This window comes from Lissotriton vulgaris, chromosome 1_2 (genome assembly GCF_964263255.1).
Source record: "Lissotriton vulgaris chromosome 1_2, aLisVul1.2, whole genome shotgun sequence".
NCBI classification, from domain to species: domain Eukaryota; kingdom Metazoa; phylum Chordata; class Amphibia; order Caudata; family Salamandridae; genus Lissotriton; species Lissotriton vulgaris.
In genome coordinates this window covers 108,716,648-108,743,194 of record NC_141686.1, presented here as the reverse complement: position 1 = coordinate 108,743,194, position 26,547 = coordinate 108,716,648, and the positions used below count along the sequence as shown (strand labels likewise).

The window sequence follows — 26,547 nt, the reverse complement described above, 5'->3', positions numbered from 1 at the left end:
CACGGTGAAACCCTGCTGGATCTTTATCATGACAGGGCACTATTTTCTTCATTTCCAATAATTCCATTTTACTTAAGGGCGTGTATACAAATACGCGTTGAAGCGCACCCCCTGGAGTTGTCTGTACGGGATGAACTTCTCGTAAGGGATTCTGTCTATCTATGTGAAAAGGATAGTTTACTGGAGGTGGAACAGGAACAAAATGTGGAGTTAAAAATGTTCTGTATTTATGACGTTGTTCAAGAATCACATTAATCAAATCAGTACCTAGGCCTCTCCATCTATTCAGGAGTAATTCATCCAATATATTGTATAGGGGACCTGGATCAGAATGCTGACTCTCATATAGCATAATGATATGCTGGATCATGTATATACCGGTTAAACGTTGTTCAGTTGGAGTAAGACTCAAAAACGTTTGCGCTACTGAATCATCTTTATAAACACTGCTATTATCAGCCCACTGTACTGCGTTCTTGTTCACGCATTGTACTAAGTTCGTGGTAACCTATTCTGTCTTTTAGGATTTTATCAGTGGCTTGGAACAAATGTTCAAGAGAACATTGCTCTGGTATCCGGGAAAGGAAACGTTTCTTGTTTTCTAGACGAATGGATCTGTCAAAAGGTCTATCCATGGAATACTGTTTAGGGAGTTTCACTCTACCTACGTACGCTATCCTGTCTGGATTCTCTACTGGAGTCTCTATTTCTTCCTCCTCCGAGGATTCATTCTTGTCTGACTCGGCTTCCTGTTCAGCCTTCTGTCTGTTATGTATTGCTACTATTTCTTTACGGATCTTTCTGGTCATGGCATCTATACAATTTTGTTTATCATGTTTACAGTCTGCAATATTTTGACTCCATTTAGTCAGTATATCCATCTCTTCCTGAACTACACCTGGCCGATCTTGTTCCCTTATCAAACCATTAATTAAGAATCTTAATATTAACCCTTGTGTCTCAACTTTCTGATATGCCATAGCCTCACGAATACATTCTGGTCTCTCCCCTGTTCTAATAAAATGATATATTTTGTCTAGATGGTCTGGCATTTCTGGTAATGTCAACAAATAATCTGTAACACGTCGTAATCGTAACGAGGCTAACACAATGACTCCTTTCTTGCCAGGTACTGGATCATATCTACAATCAGTAATATACTGTTTAAGCTTTTCATGTGGCATTGCTTTCGGAGTACGCTGCGTTGCTATGTCTCTGATTGTCATTCGTTGTAATTGTGGCGGGGTGTAAGGGTGGCCTTCTGCGGCACCTCCTGAAGCAGAAGCGTGGGCATGACCTGACGCCATGGTAGGTGGAAAAGGTACATGTGATGGGGTTGGACTCTGGGTTGCATCTGTCGAAAAAGGATTGTGAGGACCAGTGGTAGGGGGGCCAGTAGCAGCAGAAGGGGAAGTAACAACAGGCGCAGGAAGCGAGTCTTGGCGTGGAGGGGTCGTGGCTTGAACAGCCGGGACAGGCGGCTGTGCATTATTAACGGGTGGTATGGGTACATTGGTATATGCTGGTGCTACATCATCTAAATAGGAAGAAAGGAAAATGTCTGCTGCGGTCTGTTTATGACGGAGTTTAGTCGGGACCAATGGTGGTGGCAAGTTACGTGGTACTTCCGGGGTCACCTTGGGCAGGCCCTCGGCTAGAACTGGATACAGTCCTGTAATAAGTGCATTTCTCTGTCTGTCTTGTTGTTCTATTCTGACTCGTTCTACTTCTTCTAGTAACTCTTTCTCTCTAGCTTTTTCGGATTCTTCTCTACTTCTTTCGACTTTTCTGATTTCCTTTTCATTTCGTCTATGAGCTTCTTTACGCCATAATTCTATGGCATCTTTCTGGGATTGTCTGGCTTTCTTTTTCCAAAGTGCTTCTTCTACTCTCATGATGCAATCTGCATCCCATGTCCCTGAGACGGGCCATCTATACTTTTCTTCCAGACCCTTGGTGTAATCTGCCCATAATTCTAGGTACAGTATGGCATCTAAGCCATGTTTATTATACATAAAATGACCAGGAGTGTCCCTAGGCGGGACAGGAACCGATTCTTCTAATATCCCTTTCCTAGTACTTATCTGACGTAATTTTGAGAACAGCGGCATGGTCGGATTACTTTAAACGTGGACACAGTAAAACACAGTAATGAATAGCAAAACAGTCATTCATACCACAACATTAAAACACATTAAAAACATGTTACCTGATACATAGAGAACACATAAAAGCGAGACTGAAAACTCGAGTTGCAACACTAGAATACTGAATCACTGGATTACTAGATGCACTGCTATAACAGTACAGACCGGTCCCATAAAGAGACACGTCGGACCGTATCCACCTAAGTGAACACGTACGGACCAGGTCTGTGTACCCAGACCTGTCTTGACCGGGAACAAATTAATGAACCCGTCTAGATGCGTTCCCAATAACGGTACTCACCGGGAAGCAGAAACTGAAGGCCTCGGAAACCGGACTGGACTGGACTGCGTCAGGTGACGATTCTCCTACGCATGCGCTTCGGAACAGGTGGGCCTCTGGACACCTCGGACTTTGCTCTCTCGGCTAGGGGCTCTGGTCGGGATCCTCCGCATTCCTCACCGCCTCGTCTGGACGCCGGACCGCAGTCTCCGTCTCCCTCGTGGGCCCGAGGGAAGATAGCAGGAAAACCCGCAAACGTGCACGGTTTCCGTCGGGGCTGTAGAAGGGGTCAAAGGCCGCGTGACTTCACCGGCATGTGGGGAAGGGGGAGGGGGGTCCCTATTCGGGCGCCAAATTATGTGGTAAATAAATTTTACCTAATCAGTTTTTCCATATAATTATTAATACAAGACAGCTCATTAAAATGAGAGGCAGAGTCCGTGGAATCTGAGTCATACGGGCTTTAATATAATGCTTCGAAGCATGGGACATCGGGTTCCATCACCACTCAGGTTCAGGAAGGGACGTTCTCACTTTTTATTAACAGTACACAATATATATAGTAAAACAGTATGCATGGCAGTGAATACAGTAGGCGTAACAGGTGAAAAGAAGTGATAAGAACACATGTGCGTAACAGGAGGCGTGTAAGAAGGCGTACACATGGGCGTGCACTGGACATGTCAGAGAAACGTAACATAAAACGTCACAAGTGGGTGGATGCTTAGTGAAAGTTGCAGAATCAGCAGAAACTTCTAACCTATATGCGCGCGCAGCTGAGCATGACGTGCAACCGGGGAGAACTGGGGGCTTTGACTTTTGCACGAGTAGAGGAGACTAATGTCTGGGGTGTCAAAACGACCTGTACCTATAGCATATCTGATATCGTATGTTTTGAGGATGTAGTGTCTGGAGTAAAAGGTCTCTCGGGCAAGGGCCGTTCAACACTGAATGCGAGTGCGTGCAAAGGGATCTTCAGGTAGAGTGCGGGGGCCATGGGCCTACCATGGTAACAGGAGCAGTAAATTACTTGCATGGAGACAGGAAGGCAGGGCCCTTTGCTCTGCAGCCGGGAATATGTTTACCTATTTCACTAGACTGGAATGTGTTTTTGAGGAGGCTGGACAGATAACTTGTAGGTAAAACATCATTTTGGCAAGCGAACCAGGCCGAGCCGGGCACCGCTCGTCTGAGGCAGGAAGTAAGGCAAGGGTCAGGGATGCATACAGCTTTCAGAGACAGGAGAGATGAGACTCGGGGCCTCGTTTAAGGGCCTAACTCGACTGGGCCAGAAAACGTGGACGAAAACGTGAAAGTGTACCATGTAAAGACGTTGGCACCGTAGGTCTAGGAACCTAATTAACAGGATATTTATGCATGGCTGGATAGCTGACATGTTAACGTTGGACGCAAATGAATTTGCGTCTCTCTAGCATGAACAGGAAAGAAGTTACACAACATACAAGGAACATGGGTGCATGGATAGGGTGCGAGTAGGGGGACACTTTGGCTACCTGAAAATTTCTATTACCTAAACCTTCCTTATTTTCCTCTATACCCAAGACCCGGAGGTTATTCCTTCTCGCCCGATTTTCAAGATCAGAAAGCTTCCATAAAATATCCTTACGTTGTTCTTTAACCTCTGTAACAAGATCTTTCTGAGTGGCTACGGCATCTTCGAGGACTGAAATTCGTTCTTCAGCTTCGGTGATCCTGGTGGTGGTCTCAGTACAAGTTTTAATGACACGGCGAAGAGAATTTTGCATTTTGCGGCATGCCCCCTGCCTGCGCATGTTTTCTTGCTTGGTTGCTTCTCTATGCATCATTATGGTTTGATAAATTGTAACCAATGAAATCTCTTCGGGGATAGCTGAGACGACCTCACTTGTATCTCCACCCAGATCATGATCCTGCGTTTTTAATTGAGAGTGTTGCCCAGATAAATCCTTCTGCAAATTTTGCTGAGTGGATTGAGACAGAGCCTTAGCGCCTGGAGCTTTACGTACTGTAGCAATATTGAAGTCACTTGAGGCCTCACGCCAGTCAGCAGAGTCACTGTCGTAGTCTGACCATTGGAGCTCTGGGTGATCACCACCATCCTTCTCAGATAAAGAAGGCTCAGAGACAGAATAAAAGTTCTCAGTGGATTCACTAAGCACAGACCCCCTAGTATCATGACATTTTTTCATTGGCAACTCCAAAGAAGCAGTTGTGAGGCTATTAGAAGATTGGACTTCATTACCCAGCATGCACTGGGAGGGAGGAGATTTAGCAAGAGAAATGTCTAGAGCTGAGCCTGGAGTCACAACTACCTCTTTTAGCAAGCTGTTATTAAGAGTTGAATCATGAGACTAAAGAGGGTCGATATGGGGTGGGGAGCCTCCAACATTGGACAATATGATATTAGGTACTGCTACAGGTACACTTGCAGTAAGAATCGCCACCCCCTTCCCAGCCGAATCTTCAGTTGCCTTCAACTCCTTCCCCTTGGCTCCTAACCTGTCAAACATTGCAGGCACCATTTGTTCCTTAGCGGCGATGATGAGAGGAGCGAGAGCAGCCGCCACTGGTATCGCGGGGGAGGACTTGTCTAAGCCTACAGGACGGGGTTTCTGAGCGCCGGGTGCAACGCCCTTCGAGTCCGGCTCCTGCTGACCGCGGGTCGAGCCGCGCGTTTTGAGAGCGGCGGCCGCTGCTTTAGTGAGTGCTTTGGGCGGCATTCTGTCTTTCGTAATCCGGCGGTGTGAGGCAACGACCAGAGGAGCAGCTGTCAAGCTCCAGAAATGAAAACACGCCGCTCCAGATCCGAGCAAGCAGCCGGGACAACACAGACCTCGCCAGAGCCACCAAACCCTCGAGGCACTGCCAAGTGTAATGGAGGCAAGCAGAGGGTAAATGTCAGGAAACAGTCGAGCGCCTTCCGTGCTGGATGCCGGTAAGAGTTTTCCAAGGCAGTTTTCAGAAACCGGGCAAAGCAATCATTCAGGGGTCCACTATGTTCCAGGAGAGCAGAACGCCTCCTCACTCGGCCGAGATCACGGCCGCCATCTTGCCCATAGAACAGCAAAACAAAAGTGATCTGATGAAAAATATGACATTTTGTGTGCGCAGTTTCAATAACATTGAATAATTTAACCAGTTTTTGTCCACGTAAAGAAGCTTTCAATCAATAAATTCATAAATGTTCCTTAAATGCCCCCAGGGAGCTAACTCGACCACTCGGGCATGTGAAGGAACGTTAACATGTACAGGAAGGTAGAAGTGCCTGTCAAATAGAGTTTGTGTATGTGCGGGAATGTCTGTGTGTCTACAAGAGAATGGGTGTTTGTCCGTGAATGTGTGTGACACAAGTTTGTGAGTCTATGTCCGTATGCGGCATACTCTGCTTGAATAAACGATTTGCACCTAACTGGTCCGTGTCCTGAGAATCTTTGGCGTCCTACCTGAAGTTGATGTGGCAATTCGGAATATATATACATATATATATATTCACTGAAAAAACCATAGGTTTCACACCAGTTATAGTTAGGTGGAAATTTTACTCGCATAAAACCATTGAAATTCCCACATTATAGTTAGTTGGACTCACTATAACTTGATGTCATGAGTGATGTCATGAGCGATGCCACTGACCATGTCACGAGTGATGTAATATGTGACGTCATCAGCAGTGCATTGCACGCACAAGTTATAGTGAGTCCAACTAACTATAACTTGGGAATTTCAATGGTTTTATGCGTGTAAAATTTCCACCTAACTATAACTGGTGTGAAACCTATGGTTTTTTCAGTGAATTTAATAGGTTTTTTAAATGCTAATTCCTAACTATAACTGGTGTGAAACCATATATATATATAAAACTTCTATGGCAAAATGAAACCCCTCATTTTGTTCCTTTTCAAATTAAATGTATTAAGTATTAACACTTTATTCCAATCAAGATGACTTCAGGTGTGCCATACTTTTATCATAAGTAAGACTGTTAGCGTTCTAGTTGTTCTTTAGAACACTGGGACATTCTGTCATTGGGCTATAGTTGGGCTACATCTGGCTGATATTTGGGCTACATTTGGGCTCTTTTGTCTCTGGTGGCCATCTTGGGAGACTGCATATCAGAATTGTTTTAATGAAATATAAGAGGATTTGAGAAGTCACTCAAAATGTGCCCTAATTTTTCTTTCTTCAGCACAAAGGCTGAAGCTTCTCAAGATGCACTCGACAGTGTGTCTGCCATCCAACATCACGGTTCAGCCAGCCCCAGCCATCCAAGTTCATTGTATTGTGTTGTGTCCTGTGTAGAAAGACACCAGGAGCCAAGATGTATATTAGGTCTTCTTTATTCAGTCTTCAATTGTAGGTTACATCTATCTTTACTCCAGCCAGCCTAGTGTGGTGCCAGCCCCACCAGGAGCAGCCTGCCTAGCTGCTCAGACCATCTCTAACTGCCACATTCATCCCTCTCAGTCACCCAGGCATTCCACGCATCACAGACACACCAACATTCTAGGACCCAGTCACACTGGCTGAGCAGCTAGAGGCAGCAGGGCTAGAATACATGTTATACATTTAAGTAGGGTATAACATATTGCCTGACGCGTTTCTGTGGCCAACATAACACTTCATCAGAGGCATTTCTCCTGTACGCATTGGAGCGCTGTTTATGACACGGGCGCCGTCCCGTGCAGGATGCACCATCTCCAAGTGGTACAGCCCCAGAAAAGTGTCAGGCAATACAACAAACTTGGATGGCTGGAGCAGGCTGAACCGTGATGTAGGATGGCAGACGCACTGTTGAGTGCATCTTGAGAAGCTTCAGCCTTTGTTGAATAATATATATATATAATTCTATGCTTAAAATGTATATATGGGTGAAGTCTGGGGGTTGGGTTTTTAGTGCATTCAGGAAGAATGGCACTCAAACTGGTACACATAGTGTTCGATGTGAGCCTGAGTAGGTATGGTGCTTCCAGGTCGGGGGAATTACCCAATAACCCCCGGAAGTGTGTGAGCCAAAGGACCCACACTGAGAAATGAGCACAGGCCCGGGCACATGTAGTGAGGGTATGATACAGGTGTGAAAAGTCTCGGGCAAATCACCAGTATAAAGTTGAAAAGTTATTTAATGAGGCAACAACTGGATAAGAGACAAACAACCAGCTGAAACGTGTTTCATCACTAGGAGTGGTCCTGTGACTCTTCAGGGCTGGGAAGGAATCAAAACATGGGATGAGGGGGTAAAAGTTAAACAATAAAAGAAACCTAGTTGTTGACAAATCACTGGAAGCGAAGGGAAAGGGATCACCCTATGTGCATGTGGAGTGCGTCTGCCAGCTAAGGGGGCATGAACATAGGTGATTTGTGTGTATGTGCCGCTCTCAAGGTATAGACATCATGACAAATGCGCGGGGAAACATATTGCATGGAATGACATGGTGCAATTGTGTAGGCACTCAAATGCGTGGGTTTACATGGGTGCCATGAGTCTCCCGGCCTCCTCTGAGTCTTCTGGCAGGTAATCTGCTTCCCAAGCGACCCTTGCCCATTCCCGCTTGAACTCAAGCCATCACTTTGTTTCTCGTAATAATACCTCCCATTCTCCCCTGTCCTCCTACAGGCGCATCCGCCTCACTCATCGCACTGGCTCCTTGGAGTGCAACCATTGCAATTGTGATTAGCATGAGACTTTTCACACCTGTATCATACCATCACTACATATGCCCGGGACTGTGCTCACATATATGTGGGTCACTCGAGGGTTGGTGTTTCCGTTTCTGTACAGGTTTGATTGTTACTTCTGGCATGCAACCATCTTGCAATCCATTACATTTGTGCTGCCAGGTAATGTGGTAAATTAAGCACTGAGTACAGTAGATGCGGCATTACTATCATTTTTGCATTTTCTACTCCTCCCGCTACTGACAATGGAAGCGTATTCCAGAAGGGCATTCCCACCTGGAAAGCAGCAATAGCCCTACTCATGTTCCCGTCCAACAAATCTCACTTATGCCTGTGTAACCTAACCCCCAGGTATTTCAAATAGGTTGATTCTTACTGAAATCCCGATATAGGTAGGTCGATGATTTGAGAGAGCCTGATTGGGAAGAGTCCCTTTTTCTGGGCTATCTGGGGTGGACATTTCACCCCTGTTATAAAATTCCTTAAATCTGCAAGGTCTGAGATCTGATCAGGCACAGCTGATACTTGACCTGGTCACTCTTGCAGTGTCTGGAACACCAAGAATAGATGTGTTTGAGCTGGTGCTTGTACAGAGGTACATCATGTGAATTTGCTGTATCATCAGTTGTTAGAATAGAGGGAGAAACTGGAAGCCAGTGTGTGCATTGTAAATTGTACAGCCTTTACACATGTTGTAGTACATTTTAGAGACATAGCCACAGCTATGATGTTTGGGGAAGTTGTTAGCTCTGCTGACATCCACTGCTCACCTCCTCTATGCACGACCTCTTGCTGTGTGTATATATATCCCTGCTCCGTGAGCTCCTCAGGAAGGTTTGCATCAGTATCTGCACTGTGCCAGGTGCAAGTCCTGATACTGTCACTTACTCTTCTATGCATCAAATCTCCCTTCCTCTCCACCTCAAGGATGTTCCTCAGCACACACTATGCATCCAGACATGCAGTGCATAAGTCAGAGGGGGACATGTACCCCTCCACTTTAGGCTGAAGATGGATAAGAGGTGTTGGTGTTGTGAACCTTCTCATTTGGGAGATGGAGGGCACGTTTCCTTCACTCTCTTCTTAGCTCCAGGCGGTAATGTGCATCACGCCCCCTTTGGAGCAAAGGAGAACAGAGAGGTGCCTCTTGCCTATGATGAGATAGGCTCGCCCATATTCAGAGTGTTGAGTCAGGCCCCCTGCCAGAGAAACACTTAGGCCCTCGTCACCAGCCGACTGGACTACGGCAACGCCCTCTATGCCGGAACCACCGCCAAGCTCCAGAAGAGACTCCAGCGGATCCAGAACACCTCAGCCAGACTCATCCTCGACATCCCACGACACAGCCACATCTCCGGACATCTGAGAGACCTGCATTGGCTCCCCGTCAACAAAAGAATCACCTTCCGTCTCCTCACCCACGCACACAAAGCCCTACACGATCAAGGCCCGAGCTACCTCAACAACCGCATCAACTTCTACGCTCCCAAACGCCACCTCCGATCAGCCAGTCACGCCCTCGCCGCCGTCCCCCGCATCCGAAGAACGACAACAGGAGGAAGGTCCTTCTCCTACCTGGCCGCCAAGACCTGGAACTCCCTCCCTCCCGACCTGCCCCTGACCCAAGACCACCTCTCCTTCAGGAAGAAGCTCAAGACCTGGCTGTTCGAGCAGTAGCAGCACCCCCCCCCACCCCCCAAGCGCCTTGAGACCCTCCGGGTAAGTAGTGAGCTCTATAAATGTCTTTGATTGATTGATTGATTGATTTGTAGGGGTTCTTTATAGAACCCTCCCCTTGGAATCCAGAAAGTGTACACACAGAGATGTTGAAATGTTATGATAAAAAGATGATTTATTATGTACAGTCAGGCGCGCAACACCCATTGAACTAAACGGGCTTCGGCCCCCCGCCCCCCCTCGTGTGTGGCAACCCGGGATAAGACAGATCCCGGGCACACACAGAGCCGCACTTGAACGTTTCACAGGTCTTTTAAAGACCATGTGAATGCTAATTAGACCTTGCAGTTGTTTCACCACCTTCTAAGAGCCCCTGCAGCTCCACTCTGCCTACTGATTAAAGGTTCAGCCCACCGAATTTTTTTCTTAACCCCCCCCCCGCAATTTGGCTCTAGTTGCGCCTCTGTGTACAGTCAGTATGTAAATGTTATGCATCAGAATGATAGTAATTAGTGTAGTGCTGTACACGTTCTAGTTGTTGCACGCACACGCACCCACACATCCGCAGGCCAGGCGTGGCCTGCGGGGTTGAATAAATGGGGGGCGTGCGCTCGTGCACGTCAGTTCCGACTAACACGAGGTGTGAGCCTGAGTCGCTGCCTGCTGCGCGCCCTGCCCCTGCGCACGCGACTGGGCAACAACTTGGCCAGCCTAAGGCCTGTGACACACCATCACCACATTGGCAACGAGCGGAGGAGGCCCAACCCTCGCCCGCACACCAGTGAATCGAGGGAGCTGCCTGCTCTCCTCCGCGGTGCATACCGCGTGTGCCCTGGGTGCTGCTCCTGTGCTGGCGGAGCCGGTGTGCTCCGCATCGTTGAACCCCGGCTGGGGCCTGGGCCTTCCCCCCTACTGCTGACCTGTGGGGGTTTGCCTGCACCGCCGCCTCCTTTTCACCGACTACGGCGACGAAGTGCCGTTTGTCCCGCATCCCGCGGGCGCACGCAGCTGCGACCCCTTGCCGTTTTACACGCATCTCGCGTGCGTGGAAGGGGAAAGGCCCTGACAAGTCTCACGCATCTCGCGTGCAACGCGTTTTCTCGGCCTGCTGAGGCCTGGAGGCTCTCTCCCTCTGCTGGAGGGGCGTCTACTGAAGCACAAGTGAGCTGGCAGGTGGTCAAGGAAAGGCCACATTCCTCCCCATCGCTGACTGGCCGATTTCCATTGGAGCAGGTGAACAATACCGCGCTGCAGCCACGGAGGTGCCGCAAAGAGAAGGAAGAAGGAAGATATCCTATTGACCAAGGTACACGCGCTGCCGCTGCCTGGGAGGGGACTAGTCCAACTAAAGACCCTCCTCTTCTAGAAGGCTCCCGCCATGGGGGACGCCGACGCACCTGCGCCTGTCATCAATATCCCGTTCCAACATGCTGCAGCCGGGGTGTTGCCGCCCTTTAGCGAAGCCATAGACCCGTCCACGGCCTCGCCACGTTGGAAGATTTGGCTTGAAAGACTGGAGAACTATTTTGTGGTTACGCGGGAAACGGACGAAGCTGTGAAAAGGTCATTACTACTTCACTATGCAGGGGATGAGATCTTCATACTTTTCAAACACCTTCCTAACACGGGAGCGGCTGGTAGCTACACGGCAGCCGCTGACGCCCTCAACGGACATTTTGATCCCCAGTTAAATGTAGACTTTGAGGTATTCAAGTTGGGGCAAGCACGTCAGCGTGACGGAGAGTCAATGGACCAGTTCCACACCTGTGTCAGGGAGCTGGCCAGTTCCACAGACGAAGACCAACCGAGGGCCATAAGGAGACAACTCATACAGGGATGTCGGGATAAGACGCTGAGAGGACACATCCTACGCAAACCAGGGATCTCTCTTGAAGACATCCTTATCCTGGCCAGATCCCATGAACTCTCAAACGTCAGAGCGACAGCCATGGAACAGGCTTTACATAAAGCCCCCGTGAAGACGGAAACCGTCAAAGTGGAACGCGCAGACGCCGTGCGAACCCGGCCACGTGGCCAGGCACAGAAGGGATACCGGAGAAGCTCACCTCAAGCCCGCTGTGGGTACGGCGGCCATGAACCCCATGCGGCCAAGGACTGCCCGGCCCAGGGACAGACATGTGCGAATTGTGGAATCCCAAACCACTTTGCATCGGTTTGCCGCAGGAGAAGTCAACCCAAGAACACCAAAAAGGCGTGGACACCCACCAAAGCTGTCCGCCAATTGTCACTAACTGATCCACTCCCAGAGAAGACGGAAAGGCACTTACCCACGATCTACGATGATTCGGACTCGGAAGATGAGGAAGCATATGTCATATCATTCGCCAGAGAACTTAAACAAAGACGACGGCCACAACCAACGTGTGTGGTAAAGATGGGGCAGAATGAAGTGAAGGCTATCATTGACACGGGCGCCACCGTCAACGTCATGGGACTACAACAGTTCAATAAACTGCGCCCACGGCCGGAGGTCCTAAGCTCCAAAACAAGAATTTTTGCCTATGGGGCAGATACTCCGCTACCCCTAAAAGGGAAGATAATAATACCTATCAGGGCGGATGAGTCGGAAATCATGGCAACAGTACACATAATCGACCGGGAAGCCGACACCCTACTAAGCAGCCACACAGCGGAAGACTTAAAATTGATAGCATTCGCTAATCGCATCCGTGCCCACCAAGTGGACGAACTGCTGGAGAGGTTTCCTGAACTGTTCAAAGGACTAGGGTGCATAAAATGCGAGCCTATCAAACTCCACATTGATAAGTCTGTCTCCCCCACTGCACTGCGCCACCGCAGGATACCCTTCCACCTCCGCCCGCTGGTGGAGAAGGAACTTGAAAAACTAGAGAACCTTGGGGTTATTGAAAAGGTGACGGGACCCACACCGTGGGTCTCGCCCATGGTTATCGTGGAAAAGCCCAAGCAACCGGGCGAAATTCGCCTATGTATTGACATGCGATTGCCAAACACGGCCATCAGGAGGGAAAGACACTTAACACCCACAATGGATGATATAGTGGCTGACGTAAACGGATCGAAATGGTTCTCAAAAATTGATCTCAACGCTGGATATCATCAACTACCCCTTGCCGAGGAAAGCTGTTTCATTACGACATTCAGTACTCATCTGGGACTGTGGCGCTACAAACGCCTTAATTTTGGTATCTCCTCAGCGGCGGAGGTATTCCAAAATACGATCAGAGAACTCCTGTCTGTCTGCCGGGGGTAATAAATGTCAGCGATGACATTCTAATTCACTCCGCCACCGCGTCTGAGCACTACAAACACCTCAGGGACGTCCTGAAAAGATTAAGCACCTATGGAGCGACACTCCACAAAGACAAATGTCAATTCTTTCAATCATCCATTGAATTCTTTGGTTACGTGTTTAACCAGGAAGGGATCCAGATCGACCCGAGAAAGTCTAGGTCCATTAAGGAAGCCCCAGCACCACGATCACCAACGGAGGTGAGAAGCTTCCTCGGGATGGCAACCTACTGTGGCCGGTTCATACCGGGCCTGGCCACCCGAAGTGAGCCTCTACGGGCACTAACCAAAACGGACGCCACGTGGCAGTGGGGCCCGAAGGAAAATGAAGCATTCCAGGGAATCAAAGATGCTCTGCTGGAGAATGCGACACTATCCTACTTTGACCCTGCCAAACGCACCGAAGTGATCGTGGACGCCAGCCCGGTGGGTCTGGGAGCCGTTTTGACTCAGGAGCACGAGCCCGGACAATCGACAGCCCTAGCTTTTGCCAGCAAAGCCCTGACCCCAACAGAGACCAGGTATGCCCAAATTGAGCGGGAGGCTCTGGCAATCAAGTGGGCCTGCAGCCACTTCCACCTATATCTACAAGGGCATTCGTTTGTTATGGTCACAGACCACCAGCCGTTGGTACCCCTCTTCAAAGGAACTGCCCCTCATCCGCCACCACGTATTGAGAGATGGGTGATACAACTCCAGTCGTATGGAATGGAGGTGGTATATCGACCAGGGGCCAAAAACCCTGCCGACTATTTGTCGCGACACCCGTTACCCCCCGAACCGGTGTCCTCGGATGACGACTGTGAGGAGTTCGCCCAATGGGTGGCGGTGACATCCTGTCCGCAATGCATGACGATCGACGAGATCAAGGAAGCAGCCGCGGAGGACAACATCTACATGAGGTCACTGCAGGCTGTCCAGGAAGGATCCTGGGCCAACTACTTACACCCCCCAAACACCTGGAATGCAGCGGATAAAAAGGCCCTCACGAAGATCTGGCATGTCCGGCATGAACTCAGTGCCACCGAGGATGGTGTGCTGTTGAGGGGGTCACGCCTGGTGATACCGCAGAGCCTCAAACACCGGGCCACCCAACTTGCTCATGGTGGCCACCAAGGCGCCACGAAGATGAAAGCGCGCATGCGGGAGAAGGTGTGGTTTCCTGAACTAGAAACAATGGTGGAAGAGTACGTGAAGAACTGCATGTCCTGCCAATTAATGAGTGATCCCGAGCGACCGGCCCCGATAATCACAGAAGAAGTGTGCATGGCCCCCTGGACAAAAGTCAGCATAGACTTCGGGAGCTTCCCGGGGGAAGGACACACGCTGGTGGCCATCGATTCATACTCCAAATACCCGCTGGTCGAGAGAGTCACCTCCACGGCCTTCACGCACGTGGGGCCGGCGCTGGAAAAGATGTTCTCCATGTTCGGATACCCCGAGGAGCTACGAGCGACAACGGACCACCGTTCCAAGGCGCAGAGTTCGCCACATTCCTAAAGACCCGAGGCATCACGCACCGTCGCATCACGCCCCAATGGCCACAAGCCAATGGGGAGGCAGAACGATTTATGCGAACCCTCAATAAGATGTTCCGGATAGCAGTGGTCGAGCAAGCCGACCCTGAACAGAGACTACATGAGTTCCTACGGGAGTATCGAGGGACCCCTCACTGCACCACCCAGCGGAGCCCGTGGGCCCTCATGTTCCAAGGCCAACGCCGAGACCTCCTTCCCGCCGCGCCAGGAATGGTGCCGGAGGCGAGCAACATGGATGATGCCCAGGAACGGAGGCGACAAAACAATCAACGAGCGAGCCGGCGCAGGAGGGCCACACCAAGGAGGCTGTGGCCAGGAGCTCAGGTGGTCATACGGAACCGACGTCCTGGAGGGAAGTTCCAGACCTACTACGAACCAGGCCCATGGACCGTGACTGCCACGAAAGGCACCATGGTGACTGCAAAAAAAGAGGGAGAGGAAGTATCGAGGAACACATCCTGGTTCAAGGTGGTTTCCCCAGGACCGAGACAAAATCTAGAAGCCACCGAGAGCGACAGTGAGTTGCCTGGAGCCACACCACCCGAGATTGAGAGCGACTCATCCGTAGGCACCCGGGAGGTGGAGCCGGAGCCAGGATGCGGATCCCCAGCCACGTCAACCCCCATCAGGGACCTGTCTCGCACAATGGAACGCGGTCGAGGCTACAGCCCGAGATACAACCTGCGGCCAAATCCACCTCCAAGTCAGAAATTAAAAGAATATGTCTGTCAGCTGAGACCCTGAAGCAACCACCAAGGGACACGCAAGTACAGAGCGACATATTGTGAACTAAATCCTGTTGTGCTGAATGTTTGGACTTTGTACAAAAATGTATATAGTTGGATAGGGATGTAGTGCTGTACACGTTCTAGTTGTTGCACGCACACGCACCCACACATCCACAGGCCAGGCGTGGCCTGCGGGGTTGAATAAATGGGGGGCGTGCGCTCGTGCACGTCAGTTCCGACTAACACGAGGTGTAAGCCTGAGTCGCTGCCTGCTGCGCGCCCTGCCCCTGCGCACGCGACTGGGCGACAACTTGGCCAGCCTAAGGCCTGTGACACACCATCACCACAATTAGCATGGTAGTCTCAGCAGTTACAATAAAGAATAAGTTTAACTTATTGTAGAATGCACCATTTTTAACCCACATTTTCTTGGGTGAGACCCCCCACGTAGTGGTCAGTCACGCTGCTGCGCTTGCTCTCTATGCACGGGGGGAGGGGGCGGCGATCTGACACAATTTTCCAGGGCTGCTTTGGGCTCCCAGTCCGGACCTGACTGCCTCTGCAGTTGCAGGTATGCGTGGCACTTGTCTTCGGAATGTGTTTATCGTGACTTTACTGGTTGCCTGTAAAAGACACATGTTACTTATCATGACGCAGGGTTCGAACTCCACCGTCTGCTCTCATGGGCGCGTGAACTGTGACAGAGTCTCCGCGTCGTTCCCCTGGTCACCCTTCCTGCCCGTCCTCCAAGTTCAGTTTCGTTTCTCCGGCTCCTGTTAGCATGGGAGGCGCCGAGAGAAGAAACTACTCCCCCGCCCCTGACGGCAGAGGAGCTAGAGGGTGAGAGGGAGAGACTGCACGCATACAGAGACGGAGAGCAAAGCCCGCCCGAGAGCATTAACATTAGCTAGGACCTACTGACCCGAAGCAGACTCACCTAACACCCGAGAAGGCTGGCACCGAGCGACCCGGTCAAGAGCCCAGCCTGCGACCCCCGGTGTGACCATACACTGTGGACCCGGGGAACGAGTGCCCCAGACAGTGTCAAAACCAGCTGTCACATGGAGCCCTGCTGTGACTGGCACACCTGGCAGGACTGCAGATGAGGCCCTCCTGAACACCGAACACCTCATTGCGTTGTTTGCCCCTTTCTGTCCCAGCGCTCTGAAATAGCGACTGTAGTGACTTGTAGTGCTTTTTAAAAATCCTAAATAAACATGACGCATCCAACCTCACTCATTTGACATGAGTCTCACCCTTGGTAGCAGAATCTCACTCTTGGCCTATTCACTGTAGTAGAAGAGTCACGCACAAGGGAATTACTGTTTTTATTTTAACACTTTTCGAACAAAATCCCACAACTTTCGTCCAGCGCCCCAGAGCCACAATTTCCTCCACCATGAGTTGGGAGGAGACCCCCGACTCGCAGCCGGCAGACGACGAGCCCTTCATGTCGGACCCGGCGGTCTCTGCCTTCCTGACCCAGCAGCTGTGTGCACACGGGGGGCGGCTGGCCGTGTCGGAGATCCCGCAGCACCTCAGCCTGCCCCCGGCGCACATCGCAAGCATCCTCCGGGAGGAGGCCTCCCGCTTCCTGCTGCTGGAGCCGGCGGGGCTGGTGCTGGCGCTGTCGGCCGTCCGGCTCTGCATCAATTACCAGCGGGAGAAGTGCCAGGCCGCGGCCTGTGGGCGTCTCCACCTCTGCCGCTTCTTCATCCTGGGCAAGTGCTTCCACCGGAGCAAAGGGTAGGTTCCTGGGACCGACCTTGTAGGCAACGAATTCTTTCTTTAGGCCTGGGATGAGCCAAAATGTTTTGCTGTCAAAAGAATAATAACCTGTTACAAACAAGTAATATATACATCATGCATTTTCATCTGGTCTGTTGGAATAGAATTTACAATTGACTTAGCACATAGCTAGGGCAATATGTCAGCCCACTACATCTATTTGCTGTTTCTAGTGTGAGTGACAGCATTTTTCTTGTGCACAATTTGCCTTAAAAAAAAAACTTCCGTGAGACTTGATGGCCAATCTGTTATTTTTTGGTCAATAATTTTTTTTTAGAAACTTGATTTTATTTTATCTATTTATTTTTTGGATAGTTCCTCCACACCACTGCCAGGCAGCGGCGGGTGGAACAGATATGGGGCTGCGGGTAAGGGTAGGGGGTGAAAAAGAAATATTTACACTTACCTCTTCACGTCCGCAGTATCTCCTCCGTCGTCTTTCCTTTGCTTCTCTTCCTGACGAGTCCTGACGAGTCCCAGAAGCAGGAAGCACACAGGCTCCCCTAAGCCAATCACGATGCTTCTGTCAACAGCGTCATGATTGGCTTGAGCGCCATAGTTAGACACTCAGACAGGGAGTGGGAGCCTGTGCATGTTATCCACCCAGGCTGTGCAATACAGGCTGGTGGAGAGCATGCTAAGTGCGTATGACTGTTTGGCCTGCCCAAAACAACCGGCTAAACCTTCATGCACACTTAGAGAGTGCTCACCACTCCTACCCCTGCTCTTTACTGCCAAGCCCCGCCACTCCAATAGGTCCAGATGTGTACTGAAGTTGTGGTGTCTGAGGTCCTTCTTTTTTATACTCTGTTATGCCTTTGAAGTGGGGAGAAGCTTCTAGAGGCATGCTTTTGAAGTGAACAAATGCCCTGCTTTCCCTGCCCTGGCTCCAAGTTTATTGAAGTCACAATACAGGGTCGTTAGGCTCCCTATGTGGAGACAGGACACAGCCTATTCAGGTATAAGTGAGGCTGGGCCCAGCACCTCCCTCCCATCCTGCCAGTGAGGGCCCATCCAGTCACACATAAGCTCACATTGTGTGTGGTTGTCTAGGAGGAATACACAAAGCCCAACTGTCAGCTACACCCAATCATGAGACCAGAAACAGGCTGCAGGCACCAAATGGCTAAGACAAGAAAATGCCAACTTTCTAAAAGTAAACAAGGAAGGAGTTAGGCCCAGAGGGACAAGGAGCAGGCAGGGCCATCAATTTAGAAGAGAAAGGGAGATACCTGCACCGTTTATCAATTTTCAGCACATAACTAGTTGGCCGAATAGATAAAAAAAAATATAATTTCTTTTTGATCAGGTTTTTTATTAACCCTTATTGATTTATAAAAAAAATATTTTGTTTTTGCCTAATACATTCAAATATGAGAAAGACACACAATCGTATCAATAAAATTCTACCCAGAAATCAATAACAATCAACAAACTGATTCACATAGCGAACAAAATAAACAAATTAATTCAAACAACACTGCAAAAAATACATCAAGAGGACAATTCTTTGACATAAACTCAGAATTTGTACATGATTAATCCATTTGAACGTTTCAATAGTCGAAGAGCAATTTATATAATCAGAAGGGAACAATGTTAATATGAGAATGTGAGGGAAATTAATTCGAAGCCTTCTACATCACACCAAACTAAATCATACGCTCCTCAATGGATGATCAATGCATGAACAATGCCAACGCGTTTCGTGTCCTAGTTCAGGAGGTACAAGGACTCTCATCAGGGCTTCTGAGTTTCGAAATTTGCACTATGCTTCACTCCTATGTGCAGTGGTGTTTGTCTAAAATAATCAACCAAAAATTGCTAATATTGGAGCTCCCGCCGATAAAGTACAGCTATGCTTATTAGCCAAAAATAGAAACAAGTGATACCTGGCATAGAAGATATTCATCCATTCCAAGCCATATACTGTATTTTGGAGACCTGCCAGAATTAAAGGTGTTTTCTATTATCAAAATCTAAAGCTCCATTAAAAAAAGACCTATGTAGCACAAAACTTTCTTTCAAAAATAGGCTCGTACCCGCAGCTGTAATTTGAATTCCCTGCCTAATTATGGCACCACAATCAGTCAGTTAAACTCTTGATTTTCTGTGAGAAAATAAATAAAAGGACACCCGGTTTGTAAAACAGGGGGTTCCAACTTGATTTTATAAATAAATATTTGCTAAATAGCCATTCTTAGTTGTATGAAAGCGTACCTGAAAAATGAGTGTCTGCTCGCAATTTCTCAAGCCTTAGTCACCTCGTTTTCTTTTTCAAGACAAGATTTTGCAGCATTGAGTTTTCTCGTTACCAGACGTTTCAAATTAATTACAACTTACTAGGAGAGCGCTTACCTCAAGTCTGAAGCAGCCTCTCAGTCAAGTTGTCACTCTAATTAGCCAAAGGAGAATTCTTACCATGGCATATTTCTGTGAACGGAGATGACCAATAAATTAATCTGCTGTCTGGCAATGCGCGTTTTTCTGAAGATTCTCAGAACATGTGAGGGCGGATGTAGGACGTTACAACGCAAACTTTTACAACCCATACCATTACAACGCAGGATCCTTTACAACGCATGCCTTTACAACGCATGTCATTACATAGCAGATGCTATTACAACGCATGCCATTACAACGTAAGTATAGGTAAGTATATCTTTTTTTTAAAAAATTGTAATTAATTTAATTTAAATAATTTAATTTAATTAATTCAATTTATTTAAAGTCGTTTTTTTAAAAACGGAACCCTAAAAATACCCCTGTATCCCATAACCCAAACCTAGCCCTGAACCTTAAAAATACCCCTTTACCCCATAACCCAAACCTAGCCCTGAACCCTAAAAATACCCCTGTACCCCATAACCCAAACCTAGCCCTGAACCCTAAAAATACACCTGTACCCCATAACACAAACCTAGCCCTGAACCCTAAAAATACCCCTGTACCCCAAAACCCAAACCTAGCCCTGAACCCTAAAAATACCCATGTATCCCGTAACCCAAACCTAGCCCTGAACCCTAAAAATACCCCTGTACCCCATAACCCAAACCTAGCCCTGAACCCTAGAAATACCCCTGTACCCCATAACCCAAACCTAGCCCTGAACCCTAAAAATACCCCTGTATCCCATAACCCAAACCTAGCCCTGAACCCTAAAAATACCCCTGTACCCCATAACCCAAACCTAGCCCTGAACCCTAAAAATACCCCTGTACCCCATAACCCAAACCTAGCCCTGAACCCTAAAAATACCACTGTACCCCATAACCCAAACCTAGCCCTGAACCCTAAAAATACCCCTGTACCCCATAACCCAAACCTAGCCCTGAACCCTAAAAATACCCCAGTAACCCATAACCCAAACCTAGCCCAGAACCCTAAAAATACCCCTGTACCCCATAACCCAAACCTAGCCCTGAACCCTAAAAATACCACTGTACCCCATAACCCAAACCTAGCCCTGAACCCTAAAAATACCCCCGTACCCCATAACCCAAACCTAGCCCTGAACCCTAAAAATACCCCAGTAACCCATAACCCAAACCTAGCCCAGAACCCTAAAAATACCCCTGTACCCCATAACCCAAACTTAGCCATGAACCCTAAAAATACCCAAACACCCCAAAACACATACCTCAGTACCCCAAAACATATACTCCTATACTCATACTTATTTTTTAAAATTACTTAAATTAATATATTCAATTTATTTTATAACAATACATAAATTAATATATTTATTTATTTTTAATATTAATTAAATTAATTAAATAATGTTAAATAAAATATAAAATAAAATTATATACTTACCTATACTTACGTTGTAATGGCATGCGTTGTAATAGCATCTGCTATGTAATGTCATGCGTTGTAAAGGCATGCGTTGTAATGGATCCTGCGTTGTAAAAGTTGCGATGTAATAGTAGTGCGTTGTAAAAGTTGCGTTGTAACAGCTGTTTCCCGCGAGGGCTTACCTAGAATTAATAACAGCCTCTCGTGGTAGCAACTCCACTCGCTGGCTCACACTGAATGTCAGACGGTTAGCGTTTGAAAAGAGAGTCTGTTGCTTATTATCAACCTGTGGAATGCTTGGGAAATATAGTCTTTCATATTTGGACCAATGACTAGTAGGGAAAACCTAATGATTCTCACAATAGCTCAGTCACATGTTTAGGCCTGTTGATGCATTATTGAATTTCAAAATGAAATACGCTTTCTTCTGGAGAAGGAAGCTGTCCACGTCCATCATGCGTTTTGATACATCGAGGGAGAAGAGCACTGTCCATTTGAAATTATTCTCACTGTGTGATTTTGCAATGAAGTGGTCAACCACAGGTGCGGTTGCCACCTTTTCCTTAATGCGGGAGCGGTGTTGAGTAATCCTCTGGTTAATTTGTTGATTTGTTTTTCCTATGTAGACTTTAAGACAAGGACACACAATCGCATAGATCACATTCCTGGTTTTACAATTCCAAAGTTGTGTTGCAGGCAGCACAAATGCAGCACTTCTTATGGCCCTCAATAGGTTTTAGTCGCCACTCTGTGCGTAGGTCACTTTTAGACTTTGCTTGAGAAATATCAGTCCTAACGACGTTCTGTCCTATGCTCTGGTTCCTCTGCATGGCGAAGAGCGAGTGGTCTTTGGTAGGTGCAATCCATATTTTGTAACAAATGCCAATTTCTCAAAATGATCTGTTTAAACTTGTTAGAGAAGGGGGCCCCCTCAGCACTGCACTTCGGCCTGAGATCTCCTAATAGAGTCCGGAGGGGGGCCCCTCCACGTACCTGGCAATTACAATTGCCAATTACCTTTACGCCACTTAGAGGCTGGGCCGATTGTTGAAACACAGACTAGCCTGTCAAGCGGGGTTTTCTTCACTAAAAGTAGCTTTGTATGAATTAGCACGTGCAGTGGACACTGCGTTTGGTTTATCAAGTGCTTGTCTTGTATACACTATTTCTTGCCATTATTTTCTTTACCAATCCCTCTGTCAGGCACTATTGTGCTTGCTAGGTACACAGCTTTTTTGGCTGCTCTTATGTGAATCTCTGTCATGCAGTTAGGGCACATGTGAGCTCACCTTGGTATTCTTCTAAGCCTCATTATTTGTTGTCTTGTCTTTCAGTATTTGTTGCTAATTCTCGTGTTTGACACTGTTAATGGTATCTGCTGCTTTACTTGCTTTGGGTTCGTGGTACATTCATTATTGCATGTTGTAATGCTGAAGCAGAATGGTTTTTGACAACATGCATTAAATGCACGTTACCAAATGGCTGCTTCTGCATGCGTACACTTGCACAGGCATGAGCAGCCATCTTTAATTGCTTTTTGTTATTCCTTATTATTCTTAACCCCTTAAGTGCGGGGAACGTTTAGCGGACGTCGCGTGCACTACCTCGCTAGTGCTGCGCACGTCCGTTGAAATTCCTATCCCATCCGCTCAATGGAACGTTCCGCACTAGCGCGGAATTTGCGGCGCAGGCAAGGGGTTAAGATACACAAAGCAAAGTTGGACAGATCCTTGCAACATGCTATATCGTGTGGGGGTGAAATACAAAAGGAATTGGGAGGGAGGAAAGGGGGGCAAGTAACACTGACACCCATTTTTGTGTGTAAACGGCCGCTTTATTGAAACAGGTGCACATCACACTTTATTAAACTGGCAATTTTTGCCTTACAAAACTAACACCTCTCTAAACATCGAATTACCTAACCACCTTTGCATTTCCTCCCCCCACCCCTACGATCCCCACATGATAAAAACCCGCCACCCTGCATCATCCAAACATAAATTGCAATACATTAAATATGTCACCATCTGCCCGCCTGAGTTTTGGACCAACAGGTGTGTCAGTCCAGTCTCGCACTATACATGTAGTGTTATCCACACCTTATATTTTTATCAATGTAAACAAAAATTGATCAGATGCTTTTCATTAATTTATTTGTCACTCTATTGTTCAATCAAATTCATGTTATATATCACATGATGTTCCACAAACATTTATCATTAAATTCATTACATATATTCACTATAATGATCACATTTACTGTAGATAAATCACAACCACATTTTCAATCCTAAACACATCCTGATCGCATGCCCAATGCATTTCGGCACCTTCAGTGCCTTCCTCAGGGGCTGTCACTAAAAGACATGAAAATAAAAAACAAATGTTTATCGTGTATGCACATGGAAGCTGAAGTTATTGGATTGTTATCATGTTTGCTCATACCTCGTGAATGTGCTGGGTCAACGTCTGAAATCTGAAATAAATGTATGTCAAAGTTTAAATTATATGTACCTACTAATATACCTGAGGGAGAATAATCACCATTTGCTTCTAATCTTACCGCTTCTATGGTGGTAGATCAGCTTGTATGCTGTAACGAAAAACATATGTAGGCCATATAATAATACCTTCCAATGGGTTTACAATGTCATACTCATGGAGGTTTTCCATAAAGATGATTGAGCATACCTGTGGTAGTGAGTCTTTACTTTGAACCTGGACGATAAAACAATGTACGGGGTCACTTGTGGATTCATATTAATCTCAATGTTATATGGCACAAGTTGTTTGCATGGTTCACATACCTGTGATCGAAACTAGTTTCATGTATCTGAAAAGAGATACAAAAAACTCGCGTTCAGATAATGCCAATCTTTCTATGTGTAGTGACCGCAAATGCGCGGTATACACAATATTTTAAGTCCTTCGTAACCGTATTAGAACGGACCAATATTAATTCAAAATAAAGCGGGATTGTCCTCGCTTACCTAAAAAATGCTGCCGTCTCGCGTTGTATAATGGTTTCTTAGCTCGTTTGCTAGAGCCTCGTTGGTAGTATTTGTTGTGTTGAAACCGCGATTTCCTGGAAAATAACAAACGACGGACTGCTGGTCGAGTCTACGTTCCCACTCAGTGGATGTCATCGCCATCTTAGAGTGGTATTTCTGTAATCGGTTCGAGCTACTCTTTGCTGTTTAATCTCTACTGCTGGACCTGTTGTGTTCCAGTTTTCGAAGATATGCTCTATCCCGCGAGGGATGTTAAAGGGAGATAATACTTGCTGGAAGTTGTTTAGCAAGAAAGAATATTTAATACAATTAGTGAAATAACGGAAGATAGCCTATAATTAGGGTGCTTGATCCTTGTGTCGACGAAATGAATTTATCATGTAATGTACATGTGCATTGTACTGCAGGTGTGCTAATAAAATGAACTCAACTAAATGATCGTGTGTCACCTCTCTTTCTTATTGGACTGATGTCCAATTGTAACATTGCCATTATTGACAGTTCCTTCCATGCATATTAAGTGTACTGGTTACTTGCGTGGACTTACCAATTAAACTTATACTCACATTTCCAAATAAATTTGCATTTCTTCACAATACTTTCCGTGCATGGTATGTATGCTGATTGCTAGTCTTTAAAATGTATGCTGACTTTTACATAATAAATATCAATCTCTCAACATGAACATGTTCCTCAAACAATTGTATCCATTACTAACCAATATTTTCTACATTGCCTGTAGGTACCATCCCTGATTCACATCTTTATGTAATTAGTGACATGCTACCCCATAATCTATCGATTTTTCATAATTCATGTATGTCATAGACACTATTTCAAGATATTTGCCAAATTATTCATAATTCATGCATGTCATGTACACTTTTTTTGTGGTTATCCACAGTCTTTTCCGCGTTGGATATAGATCCCATTATTGTTTACACCTTCTTCGTTGTACACTATAAACGTTGTAAATAACCCATCTATCGTGATAATTTCAAACAATGTCCTAACTGCTCAAGCCATCTACTGTTAGTATTTGATCGTGTCTACAATCCCTCTTCTAATAGGTATCATGACCTCATATTGGACATAGGTTGAGCCAACATTATTGTGTGTAGTTAATAAATAACACGTTAGATCATATCTGTCATTAAGTCCTACTGGCTTCATTGTTTTTAAAGTTTTGATCCAGTACAACTCTCGCTGTAAAAGTTTCTGTCTCATATCTGTACCCTGTTTCACTGCCATCTTCTCAATGATCATAAACCTTAGTTGTGAAATGGAATGATTCTGTTCCAATGAGTAGCCAAGGGTGATGTTAAAGATTGGTTCCTGATTTTACTTTTATGTTCTGTAATTCTGATTTTAATTTTGCGTTCTGTCTTGCCCACATACATTTTCCCGCATGGACATTTGATCCCATAGATTACATTCTGTGAGTTACAATCACTCGTGTGCTTTAATTTGATAGGTTGGCCGGTTGTTGGATGAGTGAGTATATTTCCAGTAATTACGTTGTTACAGTGTATACAATTTAGACACTGTGTAGTACCTTTATTGTTAGTGTCTTCTCTGACAATCTTTGGTGTTTTCAATAGTTCTTTTAAATTCCTCCCTCTCGTGTATGCATGAAGTGGTTTCTCTTCAAACAAACCTTTAAAGTCTGGTTCATTGGATAATAGTTCCCACCTACTGTTGATGATCCTTTTGATAGCTGTGGATTGTGATGTATATTTAGATACAAAAACCATTTTTTTGTCATTCGTTTTGATTATAGGTTGTAGTAACTCCTGTCTGTTAAGGGATAAAGCTCTCTGTTTACTCTGGTTCAACACCTCTGGTGGGTATCCTTTTTCTTTATATTTAACAAGATGTTCCTCCATTGTGGTTTCTCCAATCTGTGTATCTGAACATATTCGTTTTATTCTGATCATTTGGGAATACGGTAAATTTTTGAGTAAGCTTCTTGGGTGAAAGCTGGAATAAAGCATGGCATTATTTCTGTCTGTAGGTTTAGTGTATAATCTTGTTTGGAATCCTGTTGGAGTTTTTGATATTCTTACATCCAGAAAATCCATCGTTGACTGATTGATTTTATAGGTCAGCTGTATCCTTGGGTTTACCGAGTTTAAGTCTTTGATCAATTGTTCTAGTTCTCCTGTTGTGGCTTGCCATATCAAAAATATATCATCGATGAATCGACAATACATCTTGATATTCTTCCATTTCTCAGTGCTTATCAGGTTTTCTGCTTCAAATTGGGCCATAAAGATGTTTGCATATGCTGGTGCCCCTGAAAAACCCATAGAAGTTCCTGATAACTGTCCGTAGTGTCTCTTGTCCCACTCAAAATAACTGTTTTGTAAACAGAATTTCAACAGTTTTAATAGGAACACTTTGTCAGCCTGTAGTTCTTCCATTTGTAAAAGAGCCCATTCTACTGCCTCTATACCAGCCATGTGGGGAATAGACGTGTATAGTGCTACCACGTCAATGGTGCAAAGAACCCAATTTTCTTGAAAATCCCTGGTTGAATCTGTCAATTTGTTTAAAAAATCAGTGGCGTCACGAATATATGATTGCCAACCTTGCACGAATTGTTGTAAATAG

General features: G+C 46.5%; 1 protein-coding gene across 1 annotated transcript in view; it reads left to right on the top strand.

The window, feature by feature from the left end:
• The first annotated feature begins 15,989 nt into the window (after positions 1-15,989).
• Positions 15,990-26,547, top strand: part of LOC147734643 (protein mono-ADP-ribosyltransferase PARP12-like) — a 324,308-nt gene continuing 313,750 nt past the window's right edge. The window contains exon 1 of the mRNA XM_086952940.1: positions 15,990-17,083. Coding sequence (XP_086809066.1) covers positions 16,737-17,083 — 347 coding nt within the window. The 5' untranslated portion in view covers positions 15,990-16,736. The remainder of the gene's footprint in view (positions 17,084-26,547) is intronic.